Source organism: Grampus griseus (assembly GCF_964374135.1).
Source record: "Grampus griseus genome assembly, chromosome: 15".
NCBI classification, from domain to species: Eukaryota; Metazoa; Chordata; class Mammalia; order Artiodactyla; family Delphinidae; genus Grampus; species Grampus griseus.
This window is the reverse complement of record NC_139009.1, coordinates 46,427,302-46,448,165: the sequence shown is the minus strand read 5'-3', so window position 1 is coordinate 46,448,165 and position 20,864 is coordinate 46,427,302. Positions and strand designations below refer to the sequence as shown.

Sequence of the window (20,864 nt, the reverse complement as noted above, 5' to 3'; positions counted from 1 at the left end):
ACTGGCAATTGGCCTTGGGTAATTCACTGAACATCTCTGGAAGTCAATGTTCTCAATCAGAAAATGGGAAGGTTGAAGTGCATAAAATGTAGAGGACTTTACAGCTCCAAGTGTTATGATTGAAAGTGCCCATGGGCTTCCCTGGTGGCGCAGTGGTTGAGAGTCCGCCTGCCGATGCAGGGGACATGGGTTCGTGCCCCGGTCCGGGAAGATCCCACATGCCGCGGAGCGGCTGGGCCCGTGAGCCATGGCCGCTGAACCTGCGCTCCACAACGGGAGAGGCCACAACAGTGAGAGGCCCGTGTACCACAAAAAAAAAAAAAAAAAGAAAAAAAAAAGAAAGTGCCCTGATTTCTTAGCGTTAAAATAGACATTCTCGGGCTTCCCTGGTGGCGCAGTGGTTGAGAGTCCGCCTGCTGATGCAGGGGACACGGGTTCGTGCCCCGGTCCGGGAAGATCCCACATGCCGCGGAGCGGCTGGGCCCGTGAGCCATGGCCGCTGAGCCTGCGCGCCCGGAGCCTGTGCTCCGCAACGGGAGAGGCTACAGCAGTGAGAGGCCCGGGTACCACAAAAAAAATAAAAAATAATAAAATAAAATAAAAAAATAGACATTCTCAATTAACCAAATAAATATATACATACTCATGTATCTATGCCCCCCAATGCACCCGAATGCAATTCATGCTTTTTAACCTTTTTGAAACAACTAGCAATTATGGACGCTCAGGAAGCTGTAGCTGCACACCATCCAGATCAGGGGTTGCCCCTGACAGCCAAAAGACCCCTCAGTAATTGGAAGAAAGATGAGAAGCCCTTTCAGAAGACCTTTCTTTATCATCAAGAAGGAATGTACCTGACTAGAAAAACCAACTCACTCAGGAAGCATCAGAGACTGCCTTTGAAGTTCTGATCATCAAAAGGTAACCAGAACATTCTATCCCTCAACCATAGCAGTAGGCAAAAATGGGGCTATAAATATTTTGTCTGCAAGATTTTTAAATGTAAGGATCCACTTTGCTTTATATAGCTGAAATTGAAATGAAAGCATTCAATGTCTTCAATGCATTTAATAATTGATGAAATATGCATACAAGAACACTCAGTACGTGAGAGAGAAGTAACTGAAATACAGATTTAGAGCAATCACCCAACCCAACCTTTCCCCATAACATATCCTGTCTCATAGAAAAGCCCACAGAAGGACTAAATAACTAAGGATCTGAAGAAGGAAAAAACTAAAATATCATTCCCGAAGTTTTCGTTTACCTGTAATTGAATATGTGCCTAATTTCAATCCAGGGCCAAGACCAAATCCCAAGACTTTTTGTACCCTTCCATAACGATTCAAGTACAGTAGCTCTATAATACATTTAACTCTTTGTTACATGAAAACTGTAAAGGACCCAACTGTGTGTGAATAACCCAGTCATTGTCTTATCTTAAGGACAAACTAGTATTGCCTTTATAAAGATGATAAAGCAAGCTACTGTTCCTCTGCCATTTTGTCATTTCTAAACACCTCTTCTGCTTCTCTGCTGTTGAAGAATCCCTGGTCTCAGAAAGAGGAGCCACTCTTTCTATTGGAAACTCTTGAATGACACTCTAAAGAGAAGGCAGTTTATGTCAGGAACAGCAGTAACTTGAACCTCACTCTTTTGCAGATTAGAGACATATAAACTAGAGCTGAGATTTCATGTCTGTATTCGCAAGTGCCCCATGGCCTACTCTCGATGCTGAATCTGTAATTTCCTAGAACCCTTGAAAATCAGCCCATTTCAGAAAATGAAACTATTCTTAATATCTCCCAGAATCAAATTCAAAAATAAGTATTTTTCTTCAAATGTACACAAAGCTTACCATAAACATTATGCATTAAAGTAGTACTAAGGCCAACCTGATTGTTCCAAAGTACCCAAGAAGCAAAAATAGCTGAGTTGTTACACAGGTTCCCCAGTGCACCGGAAGGAGAGCGTTCCTATGAAACCTTTCGTAAGCCGAAATGGGATAAAGTAAAGCAGCAATTACCTTAGGACACATCTGGCTAACAGATGCACAAAGGAAATCGAGATAAAGCACAGGTGCTCATAGACAGTTTAAAGCTACGGTGGCCTGAAGCTAAGTGTGGTTCCCGGGGAAGGAGCTTGGCGGTGCCACTCTCCCTGCTCGGGGGATCCACTGCCTCTACAGGGGCTCACTGCAAAACAAATGCTGAACGCTATTTTTTGCTTTTCACCTTTTTCATAAAATTGAAAATCCGCTTTAGATTTCTTTCAGTTAGTGAAAACAGGTACAAAGGTAGGTCCTTGGTAAAGCAAACTTTTGTAAAGCAGGGGACACCTGTATTACAGAAATACTTCAATTATCTGAAATATAGTCAAGACCCAGAAAACAAGCAAAAACTTTTTCAGCCCAAATAACTGATAGATGCATGACACATGTACCGTGCGCAAAAGCTCATGCACTTTACTCATAGAAGGATACTTCAAGGTCACTTACTCTTATTTTCAACACAGTTCTAATCAGTGTGATTATCCATTTTCCCAAGGGAAATGGATAATCACATTAGATTATCCATTAAAAAGAGCAGAGCAGAAATTAGAAACGATGAGGATATGATGTTAAAGCCAGGCCGGGTGAGGGCAGCAAGGAATATTGCGGAAGCATGCTGGTACTAGAAGTGACTGAAAATCTATTAAAAGTAGATACTGAAAAAAAAAAAAAAGCCACCTGGGGCCATTTAATGTAGGGACTCACAGTTCTATCTAGCTTCAGAGTTTCTCAACATCAGAAGTGGCTAAAATGAGAAATTTTAGAGCCTAGGTCCATAAAGTGCAGCACACTGGCCCAACGGTGCTATGCAAGTAAAACTTTGTTTTCAAGCTTTTGCAAAGTTTGGCTTCACATTCTTACTTCTGAGCAGCAGAGCTTGACTACACTGATGCCTCCAGAATAAGGTATCATTACTATGAGTAAACGTAGAGGCTTAGAGCAAATCACCGCTTCTGTACTCACTTGACACTCGTGAAAATGAGTTATCTGACGAAATGGAATACTCACCCTAATTCTGTTCTAAGGTAGGTTTTTTTCTGAGTTATTTCAGTTGAAAAGATAAAGGCATTACTAACTCAATGGTATTTTTTCTATTATGTGTATCTTCTGAAAACCTGCAATGGATCCCCAAATACAAATGTTTAATTGATTTCAACTGGGTCTAAAGGGCTCAACCATAATTAGGGGAATGGGATTCCTCTGGCTTCACAGCATCAACGGGCTTATGTGACTGAATTCCAAGGCACTTGAAGATTTGTTTGCTAAACAGAATCAACTGAATAGCTGGCATTGTTCACATGCAATATTAAAGTTACTGAAATATATATACACACACACAGCATATAGATAATAGAGATAATCTCCTTAGAAGATTAACATTGTCCCCTAGATTTAAAGAATGTTTATAGCTTTGTGCTATTATTGCCAGTGCAGTTGAAAACCTTACATTCTACTAGAAATTACCTTTCTAAGCCATCTAGGTTTTCCAATAATAGTTCACCTCTTAGATATTTTGCAATATCTCAAACTATATTTTCAACATTAAGCATTCTATGTCATTAAATCAAAATGTATTCTTATGATGAATGCAACATGCTTTGCACAAACAGGTATAGTACAATCGATTGATTTTTCCAAAACATCTTAAAATTGATGTCCTATCAAAGTGAATATAAGGCTACCAAATTACCATACTGAAGATTGAAGACCAAAAACTACTATCTAGTTCTTTAACCATCTACGTGTCAGCTCACACAACAGAAAATACACTCAGAGGACCTCAGTTAAAATCAGTTCTGTAGGATTTCCATAACTGTTAACTGCTGACATTTTTCTCCCAAGAGACATTCAATTTCTATTGTCCAAATTCATTCATAAGTGATGGTCTGACTTTCTCTAAGCAAAATAAAAGATTTATGAGAGCAATCTCTCATGCCGTAGTGCACCACTACTTAATTCACAGACAGCCTTGCTTCAGAGAAACTCTGCTGGGCTCTTCCACACATAGGTTATCTCACCCCTAGCAGACAAGGCCATTTTTGTGTTATCAGCGTCTTTCGTTTACTCATTAACAGAGAATAACAAGCCGTCTTAAAACTCAAGGTAAAACCTATAAACTGGGAGATTTGAAATGCAGGTTCTCTTGTGGGAAATATTCGTTAGGATTGCAGGTGCCGCGTGATCTACATTCACCAAAAACATCCACTGGAAATAGGTTACAACTCCTGTGCTTCTTTGTCCAGCGGGATGTGAAGGCTTGAAAAGGTCGTCTTAAACGACTCATATGCCAGAGTTTCCCCGAATTAACCAAATAATCCCACCCACCAAAAACTCAAATTTTCAACCCATACCCCTGAAGAAGTACATTATCAGATAGCCTTGGTCTGGGGTTGAGAGGGGTGACGTTTTCCAGTACCTGCTGGCGTCAGTCCTTCTCGGTCCTGGAGTTCAGCAAAAGAAAAGAAGAACTTTCTTCTTCGGAGGACGCTTGGGTGTTTGAGAGCTTCCCTCACACCAGCCCATCTTATCCAACAACCACGCACCTCGGCCAATGGTTTCCACCTGGTCTGCTCATTAGAATCACCTGAAGGGCTCTTTTTACAACGTGCCCAGGCCCAGTACCAGACCAATTCAATGTGCATCTGAGTGTGGGATCCAGGCACCAGTGTTTTTTCAAAGTCAGCCCAGTGATTTTAGCCTGCAGCCAAGCTGAAAAACGCTGCTCTAGAGCAGTGATCTTGAATCAGAGTCCATTTTGCCCACTCCCTACCCCAGGAACATTTGGTAGCATCTGGAGACACTTTTAATTGTCACAACTGGGGGTTGCTTATGGGTAGAGCCCGGGATGCTGCTACGCCTCCCAAAACGCACAAGACAGCCCCTCACAACTTTCACCTGCTTTTTGTTAATGCAGAAACATTCAAGGGCTCATCCAAAACACTCACCTCTCACACCAACCCCACACAGAAGGATTCTGTAAATGACTCAGCAAATTTGCAGTTTGGGATTTACCTTGCTGCTGGTTCCTATCTGTTTATAAGACAATAATTCAACCCGAGTGTGGGGGGATTTAAAAATATGAAAAAATCATGTCTCACTATCCATATCAAAAATTAATTTGTAACAGCGGGATAAACACAAGCTACCAGGGCCCAAGTTTATAGGTTGATGATCCGTAAACACCTCATCGTGCCTCTTCATTTTCCAATTAATTATTGAAATAAAAATGCAATGCAGATGGACTACAAATACACTTTGGTGAGGATATCCACGGTCAGAAGATGTCACTTAAGAATGAGAAAACCCGAAGTAAACACAAGAATTAAACTACAGTGTCATTCTAAACAATGCATCTATGTTACATCAAATTTTTAACTGAATAAAATTGTTAAATTTTAAAAAACCATTTGCCTGACCATGAAATTTATCTGAACCCAGGCAATAAGATTCAATGATTAACGCCATCCCTATCTAGCGACAGACCTTACTTTATACAAAGAATTGCTTAAAAATTGCACCTAAAATCCCTTCTTATAAGTTAAATCACTCATTAAATTAGAGAAGTTCTTTACTTAAGTAAGCCTTTTTGTAAGGAGAAGAACCATTTTGTAAGTGAACCAGCTGCCCTTAAGTAATCTTTATTTTGGTTCAAGATAAAAATTTTGCTCAAAATAGTGCACATTTACTTCTCATGCTCATTAAAAAGTAATCAAGAAGTGGAAAAGTCATTAACTTTACCTTCCTGTTAACACATTACCCCCTGAAGACAAGTTTCATGGCCGATGACACATCTTGTGATAGTAACACAACCAAAATATCTTTTTAAATGACTTTCATCTCTTGTGAGAACTGCACAGCTGAGGCTGCCCACAGCAATCAGGGCAGCGTCTCCTGGAAAGAGTGAGGGAAGGGTGCCATCAACAAAGTAAAAGCCCCAGCCAGCCCGGTGGCTTCAACACAACAGGTGAATTGGCTTCTCCCAGCTTTCACCTCCCAGCACGTAACAGAGAAAGCAACAGCAGCCGATCTTTCCCATTCTTTCTAGTTCCATATGTGCTTAAAACACTGGACGTATTAGAAGCCAAGCTTCAGGAGTCAATTTTCAGCACTACGAGAAAACGATGAGGGTGAAATGGAATCCAACAGGTAAATCCCCAACTACAATATTGAAAATTTACCCCTTCGTGTCACTGCTAAAATTGGCGGCCTCCAGCACTGCTCAGAGCTGACTGCACATAGCCTCCGGAGCAGCTTTCGAATAAAGTGAAAAACCCCAGATATTTTGGATGCAGAAATCCCACTTCATAAAACCAATCGTTTTAGTTCTAACTCGGCCACAGCTGACATAAAAAAAGACCCTCACAATTCTTTTAAGTTTTTTTTTTTTCCTCTCTTGAGTTTCAAGTGGTTTCATAACAAAGATGCAGAAAAGTAAACCTCTTCCAAACGGTTTAGAGCTGCCTCAGTGGATGTTGCACTTTGGAAACCTAAGGAGTGTCCAAACACATCTGTACATTTAAAGGGGAATATTTAAACAACAAGAAAGATGACTCGCCATGTAAAAAGGCATGCTACTCAAGCACTGACATATATCCACTACCAAACGTAAAATAGATGGCTAGTGGGAAGCAGCCGCATAGCACAGGGAGATCAGCTCGGTGCTTTGTGACCACCTAGAGGGGTGGGATAGGGAGGGTGGGAGGGAGACGCAAGAGGGAGGAGATATGGGGATATATGTATATGTATAGCTGATTCACTTTGTTATACAGCAGAAACTAACACACCATTGTAAAGCAATTATACTCCAATAAAGATATTTAAGAAAAGGGAAAGAAATCATCTGATGCATTTCAGATGCAAAGGAAAGTCACAGAGTCATGCTAAGGCCCCCAACACAATGGAGAACATCCTCAAGGAAAAGTAAGGCATATTTACAGGCATTCAGGCAACCCAGCGTCAAGCCTGTTTAAGGACACCCTAGTTCTTTTTTAATGTTATTGTTTTTCATAATAAATACTCATTTGTTTCTGCACATAAGCTGTTAGCTGAACTCAAAAACCTTTGGTCACCTGTTCCAAGAGAGCCCTTGTAGGAAACTGCACACAAGCAGGAAAATGTTCAAGATAGAGAAATCTTAGATTGGTTCTATTTTTATCTTCAATGCCCACAAATCTCACCCTGACTACTCAGGGTCCCACGGAATTATCGTTCCTCTCCTTCCCCTGCCCCCTCCTCCCCAATATTCTCCAGGCTACCTGGTAACTGCATAAAATAGAACAAATGGAGTGGGAGACACACACATCATGATTTGGGGGCAAACGTGTGCTCCTCTCCCCAACCCGCCTCCTTACTAGCGCCTGCAGTTTCTAACATGGCCGCAAAGCCTTGCATCATTCATAACTCTCTACCCAGTGGCCCCAGCAAAGCGGTTCCCCGTCACGTACTGACCCACCGTTCATGCCACTGTAGACATTCCGGTGATGGGGTGACAGATCCTCTTGCGCCTGCCTTCGGAGGGTGCCCTCCCTGCTGCCACCGCCGCCGCCGCCGCCGCCGCCGCCGCCGCCGCCACCGCCGCCGCCGCCGCCACCGCCGCCACCGCTGCCTCCGCCCACGTGTTTGTGATCGGGGCTCCCCCCGAAATGCTGTTTGAGGTGCTCCGGGCTGGTGCCCCGGGCTCTGGGTAGCTGCTCCAGGCTCCCGCCGACGGCGTGTTTCTGAAGATGCTCAGGGCTCCCTCCGCTGTGCCTGGCGTGCTCGGGGCTGCCCCCGGGCCTGTGCTTCTGTAAGTGCTCAGGGCTCCCGCTCAGCACGTGCTTGGGCAGCGTTTCGGGGCTGCTCCCCGCGTGCGGGTGCCTTTGCTGTTCGGGGCTGCCCTTGCACAAGGGTTTGTGGTGCTCAGGGCTGGGTCCTTTGAGGGCTTTGGGGTGATCTGGGGTCGCGGAGGCCCTGGGCTTCTGCAGATGCTCAGGGCTGGCGCTCCTGTGCTTGGAGTGCTCCGGGCTGCCCTCGGCCCGGGGCTTCTGCAGGTGCTCCGGGCTGCCGCCGCTCGCGTGATGCTTGTGGTCCGGGCTGTCGGTGCTGCCTGTGCTGGAAGTGCTGCTGCCGTCGCCCACGTCCCGCACGTAGGGCGCCGTGGTGGCGGCAAGCTGGCAAAGGCTGGCCTGGCTGTCGATGGAGCAGCGGCTGCCCGCGCAGCCCGCGCCCTTCTCCTCGTCCAGCAGCACGCAGAGCTCCTTGAGCTCCATGTTCTCCTTCACCACCTCCTCCTGCTTCACCTCCAGCTCCTTCAGCTTCTGCAGGTATAAGGCCACTTCCTTGTGCATCACCCCCGCCGTGTAGCGGCCCAGTCTCTGCCACTCCCGGGACACCCTCTTGCCCTTCTGCCGGTCGTCATCCAGGAAACAGCAGAGGTCCCTCAGTTCCTGGTTGTCCTCCTGGAGTTTCTGGTTAATATCCTGAAAAGAGACACACAGCCATTCAAGCCAGGTATGCGTGGGAGGCGACACCAGGCTCAGACTTCTGGGAGCCAGGGAGCCTGGAATGGGTGAATTCTCTGTGATGATAGGGGAGGGAGGGAGCAAGTGAGAGGAAGCTACAGATGTGTAGCTGTCCAAAAAATTAACAATAATGGGTATTGATTCTGCTCCCTGCCCCATGCTTTACTTGCATTATCTCATCTACTTCTCACCAAACCCTCAGGGGATATTATGGTTCTTTTACAGACAGGGAAACGGGACCTCGCAAAGCTTCACTTGTCCAAGGTCATCCAGTCAGTCTTTAGGGAGCAGCCGGTTCATTAACAGGAAATCAGTAGGCTCCCTGCCCCACCTTCAAGGAAGAAAGATGGCTGCTTGTGATCTGTGAAAGGCTTAACAAGCTCTGAGGCAACAGGCCTTTCGTCAGCGCAAACGACAAACACTGCCTAGGTGTTCAGCCCACGACCCAGAGAAGCAGCCCCAACCCCTGCATGAGCGAGCAGCAAACTGTCCCCTGGTGGCGTTTCAGTCCTGCCCATCCAACCCTACTTGCCATCCTCCCTGCACGGCTCCCAGGCAGCTCACCTGGAACTCAGGTTCTTGTGTGATATTCAAACTCCCCCCCTCCCCCCAAATCGCACCTCTCAGCAAATGCCACCTCCACCCATCCTGTCGCCCTTTATAAGAACCTGTGGTTATGCCTGGCACCTCCTTCTCCCTCACCTCCCAGTTCCGAGCCAAACACGTCTCCTGAACTCTACCTCCGAAATTTACCTCGTCACTCCCATGCTTCAACCCTTAAAAGGGTCTCACTGCCCTTAGGATAAAGTGCAAAATCCTTTAAGTCTCAAAAGGACCCCAATCCTCTTAACTGGCCTACTTCTCCAGCATGAACGGTGATTCATTCATGAATATTTAGTAAGCATCTATTATGTGCCAGGTACCTGTCCAGGTGCTAGGGACAGATCAGAGGACGCAGCAAAGCCCTTGCCATCCTATGGCTTTCATTCTGGTGGGGAAGACTAACAAAAAAGCAAGTATAGAACATAATGTCATAGAGTGAAAAGTGCTGGGAAAAAGACTAAAGCAGGCTAAAAAATACTATGTTTTAAGAGAAGGCACCTCTGCAGAGAAAGAAAACATTTGAGCAAAGACCTGGGTGAAATAAAGGCACAAACATTTGCTGGAAGATGATCCCAGGCAGAGCGAAAGGCAAGTGTAAAAGCCCCAAGACAGATGTGGCTCAAGTTGCAGCAAGGCCAGTGGGCCTAAAGCGGAGTGAGCAAGGGCGGGCAGCGCTGGGAAGGAGGTCTGGGAGGTGAGGTGCAAGTGGGTGGGCACCAGGGCTAGGTAGATAATGTGGGCCTCATCAGCCACAGGAAGACTTTGGCCTGTTGACGAGCTGAGGATAGAGGACTAGACATGATGTGATTCATTCTGCACCATCATTCTGTGCAGAAAATAGACGGCTGGGGGATGGAAGGAGGCGGGTGACTGGAAGAGAGAGAGACAGGATAAGGTGGAAGCTGGAAGACCAGGTAGGAGGCTACAAGGTTAGTCCAGGGAGAGGGAGATGATGGTGGCGGCTACCCATGGTGGCAGTGGACAAGGTGAGACCATCCCTCCCCACCATGCACAGAGCCCCACCCATGCTGGCCTGGCCTCAGGGCCCAAGGGACAAGCCCTTCCGCTCTTTCACTCGGAAAGCTTCCCCCAGCCTCTACACAATCTTTGTTTCTCACTTTACGGCACTTCCCCATAGAAGCCATCCCTGACCACTGATCTATGCTCTGCGAGGAGCCCTTCAACTTCCCCTCTGTTGCATTGCAACTTCTAATCACATACGGTTGAGTCTATCAGTCAAGTCTCCATCCTCACTAGACCAGAGTCATGAGAATGGAGACCCGTCTCTTCTGTTCACCGCTGTGCATCCTACTGTAGAAACCTGAAACCAAGGAATTCAGAATTAACTGTGAAATCCCCACTTAGTCTCCATTCACACATATAGTAAAGGGGGTAGCTGTTTCTTGAAGCACCATAGTTTGGTGGGGGGTGAAAAGAGGACAGCTACCTAAGATTTCCCTTACTCCACAAAGCCTGAAAATCTCTGGTCTTGTGACTGTCATCCAATCCAGACCTAGAGGTACTCAGAGAGGGGACTTGATTCTCCCAAACTCAGGTTGATTCCAACACTTCCCCCTGATATTGACTAGGAAATAAACCATAAAACAGCTGCCACTCTGGAATCTGCCAAGCTGGAATCTCCTGGCAGTCATGAGGCCTAACGTGGGAGTGATTCTCAAGGCCTGAGGAGAAAGAGGCTCTGTGCCGCTTAGTTTTCAACTCAATTCTAACTCTTAGCATCACCAATCCTTGTGTCTAATGCCCATCTAGTCCTTTTGCTTCTCAGTGCCACTCTCTGACCTCAGGCCCGGCTGTTTCCAAAAGCCTCCAGCGGGCCTCCCTGCCTTGGTCTACCCCAGCCCCTAACTTCCCTTGCTCACTCCAATCCAAGCTCTCTCTGGCCAGACTGATCGTCAAAAACTCTCCCTGCAGGTAGTGTCTCTCCTGCCCCTAAACCCCCATTGCCTCCCCTTTGCCAAGGAAAATGAATAAACCCTTGGGCCAGGCCTACAAGGCTTTCTTCCTGCCTTTCTACTTTTAGCTCCCTCTAATTGTGAAGCAGCTAATTATGAACCCTGATTAGGTCTAACTTTCCAACTAGAAAATACTATCTTCTGCCTTCTATAGACTTACCTAAGAGGACAGATTGCTCTGATAAGACTCCACCAGCCCTAGAACAGCATCTGGTGTGCAGCAGCGCTAGGCTTGAATGAATGACTAAAGTATCCCATTCACTGCTCAACGCCTGTAAGACACACTCCTTAGAGCACTCATTGGGCATCTTTTTTTTTCTTTCTTTCTTTTCTAATGTAGGTTACCTTAGCTTCTGGAGGGCAGAGTACATTCCAATGTCTTTCTTTGCATAACTGACACACTTGATTTGGTGTGTTGCATACAATGAATGCTTAATATGTGTTTATGGACTGACCAGCCCTTTAAAGCGCTAGGCCTATGGCCAAAACAGGATACAGCTCTAGCTACTGAGAAAAGATTTCTTATTGTCGTTTTCAGCTAGCCTGCTGTGTTGGAGTCTGTAGTAATAAGAGAATAAATTGTTCCTTGACACTGGTGCTTTATGGGAAATCAGAAGCTGTGGATATTCCGAGAAAATAATGCTAAACAAAATTAATCATTCTCAGCTTCACAGCTCATGCAGCTCAATATCAAAAAAACAAACAACCCAATCCAAAAATGGGCAGAAGACCTAACCAGACATTTCTTCAAAGAAGATATACAGATTGCCAACAAACACATGAAAGGATGCTCAACATCACTAATCATTAGAGAAATGCAAATCAAAACTACAATGTGGTATCACCTCACACTGGTCAGAATGGCCATCATCAAAAAATCTACACCAATAAATGCTGGAGAGGGTGTGGAGAAAAGGGAACCCTCTTGCACTGTTGGTGGGAATGTAAATTGATACAGCCACTATGGAGAACAGTATGGAGGTTCCTTAAAAAACTAAAAATGGAACTACCATATGACCCAGCAATCCCACTACTGGGCATATACCCTGAGAAAACCATAATTCAAAAAGAGTCATGTACCACAATGTTCACTGCAGCACAATAGCCAGGACATGGAAGCAACCTAAGTGTCCATCGACAGACGAATGGATAAAGAAGATGTGGCACATATATACAATGGGATATTACTCAGCCATAAAAAGAAATGAAATTGTTATTTGCAGTGAGGTGGATGGACCTAGAATCCATCATACAGAGTGAAGTAAGTCAGAAAGAGAAAAACAAATACCATATGCTAACACATATATATGGAATTTAAAAAAAAATGGTTCTGAAGAAACTAAGGGCAGGACAGGAATAAAGACGCAGATGTAGAGAATGGACTTGAGGACACGGGGAGGGGGAAGGGTAATCTGGGACAAAGTGAGAGAGTGGCATGGACATATATACACTACAAAATGTAAAACAGATAGCTAGGGGGAAGCAGCTGCATAGCACAGGGAGATCAGCTTGGTGCTTTGTGACCACCTAGAGGGGTGCGATAGGGAGGGTGGGAGGGAGACACAAGAGAGAGGGGATATGGGGCTATATGTATACGTAGAGCTGATTCACTTTGTTATAATGCAGAAACTAACACACCATTGTAAAGCAATTATACTCCAATAAAGATGTTAGGGCTTCCCTTGTGGCGCAGTGGTTGAGAGTCCGCCTGCTGATGCCGGGGACACGGGTTCGTGCCCCGGTCCGGGAAAATCCCACATGCCGCAGAGCGGCTAGGCCCGTGAGCCATGGCTGCTGAGCCTGCGCATCCGGAGCCTGTGCTCCGCAACAGGAGAGGCCACAACAGTGAGAGGCCCGCGTACCGCAAAAATAAAAAAAAAAGATGTTAAAAGAAAAATCATTCTCAGCTTCAAAAATTCTTCCACATTTAGCTTAATCCTCCCATTTCATAGAAAGTTCGTCATGTTCTTCTTCATCTAACTGAATTTCCATGTGAAAATATCCCCTTTGAGTATCCTACAACTATTCCTGTTTTCCCCAGAACTGGGAAGTAAATAGGACTTGTGCCACCATGGGCTCCTTCCCAAATGGAGTGAAATATATACAGTTGACCCCTGAGCAAACTGGGGATTAGTGGTGCTGACACCTGACCAAGTTGAAAAGCCATGTAACTTATAGTCGGACCTCCGTACACCAGATCCACAATCATGGATTCAACCACCAGCAGATAGTAGCACTGCAGTATTTAGTAGTGAAAATATCCCTGTAAAAGTGGACCTGTGCAGTTCAAACCTGTGTTTTCAAGTGTCAACTGTACTTCTCAGAACTCTAGTTGGGGTAGAAGGGGCGTGTATTAGCCCATTCAGTTTTATCACAGTTCCTTTTTTTCCGTTATTATTCTTGCAAATATTATTTACTCTCCAATTATGAGCTATTTCCTCTGCCTTCTAATGAACAGCTAAGCAACCAGCTTGATAATAACCTTGTGAGCTAGTTTTTTCAAATCTATCACTGTAAGACTTGGGCCGTCTTTTTCAAAACAGTGTCTTTTTTAACACTGCAGCAGGCTACTGGATGTTGCCCATCTGTCTAAAGGGGGCTTTTAAAAGATTAAATCCATAATCACCCGAAATTCATATCATCCCAAATTTCATACATAAGATTCTCAAGTACTATAACTGTGGTTAAAGAATTGTTTTAATTTGTTATTTTTCCATCATTGCAGGATGGGGAATTGGTGTGTTGACGAGCGAGGAAGAAAATTAATGTGCTGCAGATAAAAAATCCATAGAGATTGAATTGCCCCCAATTCCCGCCCCCGCCCCCAGAAAATTCCAGGCCAGAGCAGTCTGGGTGTTGGTATATGCTGAGAAGTGCACGAACATGGTTCTCAGGAATCCATCCCTTTCAACAGCAGCACCCTAACCGGAATCTCCTTTCTCCAACCCCTTTTAGGATGACACATTCTAACCAGAGAATGTCAACTAGCCAAAAGAAAAGAAAATCAGCTTCTTTGGAACATTTCATATCTGTGTGACCTTAAGAAAGCTATTTAACCTCACTGGGGTTTCTTCATCTATGTATCATTTAATCTTCACACCTCAAGTGGAAATAATATCCCCATTTAGCAGATGAGAAAACGGAGGCTCAAAAAGGTTATTTGCCCAAGCTACCCAAATTGTCAGACTCCAAAACCTTTCTCTTTCCCACTCTGCACTACCTCCTAAATGTTTAAACACAAACAAGTCAGCCAGTGCTTGGACAGAGTCACAGGCCCCTCAAAGGAAAAGAACGATGCTCCCATTCCCCAATGTCCACAGCCACAGTACCACCTAGAAGCCTTGAAAATATTTAGATGCAATCTCAAAGGCAGCTCACAGAAAGAGGCATAAGAAAGAAAATTGTTATGGCCTTAATTACCCTAAATTTACAGTCTTCAGCTGAGAGTCCCAAACCAACAGAGGCAAAAAAAAAAAAAAAAAGAAAGAAAATCCCTTCCTTCCAATTAAATGAAAATAAATTTTAAATGTACTATCGTTATCTCCCATTTCCTCCCACCCCACCTCTTTCCTTTTCCCCCTTGGTATCCATACATTTGTTCTCTAAGTCTCACTATTGATACTATGTATAAAATAGACAACTGATGGGAACATACTGTATAGAGGAAACTCTACTTAATGCACTGTGGTGTCCTAAATGGGAGGGAAATCCAAAAGGGAGGGAATATATGTACACGTATGGCTGATCCATTTGGCTGTGCAGTAGAAACTAACACAACATTGTAAAGCAACTATACCCTAATAAAAATTAATAAAAAAATAAAGTGAAATGTACTATCACTTATTCAGTCAATCACATTTATGGATCACTATGGTGTCTAGGGAAGCTCTGAGCCGATATGTGGAAGGGAAGGAAGAAGGCTTGCCCCTCAGAGTTGGCCAGAGGCTTAGGAGGGGCCGCCATGTGGCTGCCCCAGGATGATGGGAATGAGGAGAAGGGGCTGCATCAGAAAGTAACCAACCCCCATCATTTCCGAACTTGATAAGGAAGTGGACTGGAAAGTCTTTTAATGCCAGGTCACGAATCTAGACCACAAGGAGACTCTTACTTGAGGTGTAACCGCTCTTATCTGGCCTGATAGGTACTTCCCTAAATGAGGTTACTGGAATGAAGACCCGGTCCTCCCCTCCCCCACACCACTCACACACAGACCCCCACAACCTAAAAGAACTTCCAAGTATTTCTAAGCTCTTATGTCAATGCTCCATACTATCAAAATCTCTAGGAAATTAATTACAAACTCTTCCAAGTTGCATTATAGTTCAAGCCATGAAAGAAGATTAAATTGGAGGGTTACGAACTATATTTGTGTCCAGCTTTGCCACGGAAACCCACATCCAGGAGATGCATGGCATTACGTACACTTACGCATCATCTCCTGGTGACAATAACTACCATTTTTTGCAGTCAAGTCCAGAATTAAACCTTCACCTAAATTATAATTTATTGTCACACCCCCCTAGGAGGTGGTTATTATGATTTGCATTTTATTGATGAGTAAAATAAGGCTCTGAGAAATTACCCAGGCTCACCCTCCTGGCCAAATGAGGATTCTAGATGCAGACCCACCTCTGAGATGATCTTCCCCCTACACCACCCTGCCTCTAATCCAAGAGTCTGGTACTTAATAGTCCGTTAGTAACGAATTAAGCCAAAGGAGAGAGTAAGGCTTGGGATTTTTCTAAGAGATCCTCCTAACTGCATCTGCTCTAGGGACTATATATGACAGTCAACTGGAGCCTCAGGGGAGGGCCTTCTCCACCTGCACTGGGCCCAGCACCCAGGTGAGCATCTAGCAGTTCTCCCCCTCCCACTCCCCTTTGCCCCAGAATCCGAGGGCTGGAGCCGCTGAGGCAATTAAGAAAGCGTCTACTGCCTGAGAAGTGGGGTGGGAGTGGAAAGGGGACAAGAACAGCATGTGCCTGCGGGAATTTGCTCCCCGAGGTCCCTGCAGCGATTTCGTTTGTGTCTGGCTTCCTATAAACAAAAAAAGAACAATGAGAGGAAGGCATACCAGGAGGCACCAGTGCAAGCGGTGAGGAGAGGAAGTTTTGCGGTACACTCGGGCAGGGCGGTTCCCCGCCACCCATCTGCTGCAGCCAGCCGGGCTGGCACATTGCTGGCACACTCAGAACACTCCAAGGGGAAAAGAAAGGTGGTGGGGGGTTGGGGTTTTATTGTTTTGTTTTTCTTTTGTTCTTTTTTTCCCCCTAAGAGCAAAGAGGGAGGATTGGCTCCAAAGGAAAGCATGACTGGATAGCACTTAAGGTACACTTTCAAAACCCTGTGCTTCCTAAACTGAGACCCTCTGCCCTTCCCCTCCCAGCTAGACGAAATTATAATCAAATTGGGGGTAAATGGGGCGGTCAGGCCACCCCAGACGACGCCAGACGACGCCAGCCGAACTCGAGGAAAAGGAAAGCATAGGAGCAGGTAGAAAACAGAATGTGAAAGAAGAGGTAAGCTCCTCTGCACCATGCGACATAGCCCAGTTACGAGGGTGGCGCCGCGGCTTCACCCTGGGCGCCCCGCCAGCACCACTTCCCTGCATCGGCGCCCTTTCCTCACCCTCTGCCCCACGGAAAAGTCGTGGCGCCAGAGCGGCCATATCGTATCACGGATCCCCAAGGGCAAAGATGCTCTGGACTCGCTCCTTCGCTCGTTTTTTCCCCTGCCTGGCCGTAACCCGGCTCCCCAAAGCACTGATTTTCCCGGCTTCCCGGGAAATTAAAGCTTCCGCGTACCCATCGCTCCCCTCCCAGCCTTTCAGCATCCTTGGCGCCCGCTCCTCCGGCCACGGAGGACCACGAGCTCGACGCTAGTGCGCCCCATAGGGGGAAGAGGAGGGAACCAAACGTCTACAAAGTTTGGAAAAGTTTCCAAAGGGCTGGGGAAGGGGAGCAGGGGATGCTGACAGGGAGAATGGCGGGGGAGATCACCTGTTGACGGAAGGGGGGAAAGTTTGCCTGGTCCCACCTCCCAAGGGCGCCCGGCGCCCGGCTCCCCGCCCCGCCGAGCCCGGCGCTCACCTTGAGCCCGCGGATCTCGCCGAGGTGCAGCTGCAGGCGACGGTTGACCTCGCGGATGAGGTTGCTGTGGTCCAGCATCGCGCTCACCTTCTCCGCCTCCGCGCGCCGCAGGCAGCGGATCAGCTCCTCCTTGCTCCACTGCAGCAGCTCCTCGTCCGACACTTTGGACAGGTCCTCCACGGCAGTGGCCGCAGACGGGCTGGCAGAGCTTGGGGGACAACTTTCCGCCGCCGCAGCCGCCGCCGATGAGCCTCCGGCCGCCTTCGACATGGTATCCGCGAGACGGCAGGTGCGAGTGGGTGGAAGAGGCAAAGCAACTCCCGAAGGCGCGGGCACGGTTGGGCCGCCTCCGCCCACACCCCAGTGCGCTCCAACGAGTCAGCTGCACCGCCCGGAGGCCACTGGGTTGGGGCGGCAGGGGTCGCGCTGGACCGCCATCCTACCTCGCCATCCCTGTGCGCGCGCCCGCGCACCCCCAGGGCCGGTCAGCCACCCGCGCGCTGCGGCCAAGCCACATCCCAACTCCGCGCAAGTCCATGGTGAGGGGCGCCGTGAAGCTGGCGCCGCCGCGGGAGACCCTAGGGGACCGCACCCCGGTTCCCCTGCCCTCTCTGCCGCCCTAATTCGAGCCTGTCGCCCCCCACACTCTGGCACACACGCACTCACACACGCTCACTTTCCTCCCCCTTGCCCAGCTGCAGCCCCCGCTTCTCTCCTCTCCTAGCCCCGCCGGGGAGCGCCGGGCTCCGCGGCACCTCGGGAGCTAATCCAGCGCCGCCGCCGCCGCTGCCCGAGGGACTGGCGCAGCCGGCCGGCTGCGCTCCTCCTGCAGCCTTTGCTGCGCCCGCTGCTGCTCCCAGGCTGCTGGGGGAAGCCTAGGATTTGCAGCGCCGAGCGGTGGGGGCGGGGGAGGGGGGCGTTTAAAGGCTGGACCGGCAAGAGGAGGAGCCTGAAGCCGGGGCAGCCCGCAGCCGGCCACACCTCCCGCGCGGGCTGCAAGCTGCTGCAGCCGCTCGCCCGCCCGCTGGGATCCCGAAGCGCGCTGTGCGCTGTCCCGCCGGGCAAGGCCGTGGGCGCGGCTTCTTCAGCGCCCGGGCGCAGGTCGGGGTGGGGTGGGAGGGGGAGAAGTATAAGAAGCTGTGACACTCGGTCTTTGGGAGGCGCGCGCGCGCCACCATGTGGCAGAAGCAGCTCCCTCCGCCCCCTGCACGCCAGGCTCGTCACCGGGCAGGGGAAACAGCTGCGAGGTATTTTGAGAAATTGGGGTTCAGGAAAGATGTGTAGCAGGACCTGAAGGGTAACCGTCTGACTGTACTTTGGAGAATGGAAGAAGAGGTCGATGGCAAAAGCAAGGGGGGAGGGCTTTGGGGAAGGAACGTTTAAGAAAACCCCTATACTCTAAGAAGGGGAAAAAGAGGCTTCTGGGCAATACTCTTTAGGGACCATCCACCCCTACGCTCACCCAAGGCCTTTATCTTTTCTAAAAATCAACGACTTTGTAACGAAGCTTAAAGGGAGGTTCTGAATCTTTTCTATTTTTGTTTGCAAAACACCAAAGCCTTAATTAAGGGAAAAACAAAAACCTTCATCTCTTGCTTCCCGAAGCCTGGATTTTAAGGTCAGCACAGTCATCTCCCCTCTGAGCAAAGCACGGCCCCTTAGACAAGCTGAAATGCCAGCCAAGGAGATTTTCATTTTCCTCTGTGCCGCAGGCTGCCCTGTATTACTGCCTTGGCTGTTTATGATGGTAATTTCTGGAAGGGGTACTCTGTGTCCCTGAGTACTAACTTTGGGCTACAAGAGTCCCTTCCCCTCCCCAGTTCTACTCTCACACGAAGTCGCATGGAATCATCTCTGAGCTGAAAACGTGTTGTTTTGCCTGAAGAATTGGATGTATTTGGTCCTGGCATGTCACTTAGGTGAATCCTCTCCTCTCCAGGATGGAGACAGGGTCAGAAAACTGCAGGGATTTGCCCCCAGGGGGCTTCAGAAAACCGGAGTGCAGAGGCAATCATCTCCATCCAGTAGGATGAGAATCTAAGTCAGAGACCCTTACCAGCTGGTCAGTGTGTGTCCCCTGATAAAGCTGCCACCTGTTAAGAAATGATCACTTGAGGACTTCTGAGACCAGACTTCCTGGACAGCCTGCAAGGTGGTATTGCCCTCTGACCTAGATGGCCTTCAAGTTCCCCTCAGCTTGACTACACTTCAGACAGGTTTCTTCCTGACCAAAGGTCCCTGACCTCCCTTTACGTAGAACATTTACTTTAGAAAACTTTCCATTGTCAATTCTTTCTCTGCACCCTTGAACTGTCGATCATCTCCCAGCTTCTCACCAGTTTTACCACCCAGGAATTCTTTCTCAAGGACCTGGGAGCCATCCCTTTGAAATGTGACCATCAAGGATGATGGTCCTTGGATCCAAGCATGATCGATCATCAGGGATGATATATCTCTCTGGGAGGGAGAAGCCTAACTTCAATAAGTACCAGTTAGCAGACAGATGGCCTCATCACATTGACCCATGGTCCCCCGCACCCAGCATCCTCTAGTACTGGTGACCGTTGAACAACAAGAGTTTGAACTGTGGGCATCTGCTTATACATGGAGCTCCAGCCATCCATCTACATTTGAGGCAGGAAGAAGGTAGAAGCAAATGGCACAAGTTCTCCTGGTAATATGACCCAGTGAATCTCACTTATATCCTAATAGCCCGGGTTTGCCATCTGACCACCTCGCAGCTTCAAGTGAAGCTAGGTAATTTTTTTAAGTTAAGCATATCAATGCCACAAGTAAAATCAAAGTTGTTTTAATAAGAAATAAGAAAACAAATATTGGATAGGCAACTAACAATTTCATATGCAAACCTTAGCAGTGGACTCTGTGTACAGTAAATGGAGGTAGCTCAAAACCAGCCATAAATGACTCTAAGTCATTAGGTCCTGACGGTTTTACCTCATTTGTTGTTTTGAACTAACTGTTCCATCACAGCTCACTAATCGTCCAACCCAGATTCTCACTAGGTCTCACCTGACCATCCTCACGGGTCCATCTGACTTCAGTATCACCTGTCTCGAATTTGGTTTCCACAGAACTGCCCAAGTGAACTACCTAAAAAGTCAAGTCCAGCTGCGTCCCCCCTAAGGTAGATTGAATCATTGTTCATAATTCTTCACAACCTCCCTGTATAATTCATACCATCTCTGCCATGCAACTTTGCAGTAGCTCCCACTGAGGGGGGCAGAGTTTATCCTCTCTTGATGATATTGTGCTTGGCCACAGGACTTGCTTTGCTACTGGAGAGTGGGTGCACCTGAGGGTGTAACCCTTCTCTGGTGAGAACTCACCCTCTTGTACTTCCACACTTCACGGGGAAAAGAGCTAACTTTGGGTGGCTGTTTTGGCTTCAGTCTGGGCCTCACACAGGGCCACCCTGAAGCACGGCCACCCTCCCCTCACAGACTCAGATCTGTGTGCAAGAATGTGTGATTGTTATTAGGCCACCGAGTTTGGGGGAGATTCATTGTGCAGCATGAATGCTATCGATAGCAGATACAACTCCCCTGCCTAAATCCCTTCAGTGGCATCTCAGTATCTCTCCACAGAGCAAAGCCACATTCCTTACCAGAGCACGGAAGACGGGCACAGT

At 47.5% G+C, this 20,864-nt stretch overlaps 1 protein-coding gene across 2 annotated transcripts in view; it reads right to left on the bottom strand.

The window, feature by feature from the left end:
- The window catches only part of CCDC85A (coiled-coil domain containing 85A), a gene marked incomplete at its 5' end in the record, with an annotated part of 203,018 nt that extends 185,533 nt beyond the window's left edge, over window positions 1–17,485 (bottom strand). For both annotated transcript variants that reach the window (XM_082671839.1, XM_082671840.1), the window contains 2 exons: window positions 7,503–8,508; window positions 17,216–17,485. In XM_082671839.1, coding sequence (XP_082527965.1) covers window positions 7,503–8,508; window positions 17,216–17,485 — 1,276 coding nt within the window. The remainder of the gene's footprint in view (window positions 1–7,502; window positions 8,509–17,215) is intronic.
- Between the last annotated feature and the right edge of the window lie 3,379 nt (window positions 17,486–20,864).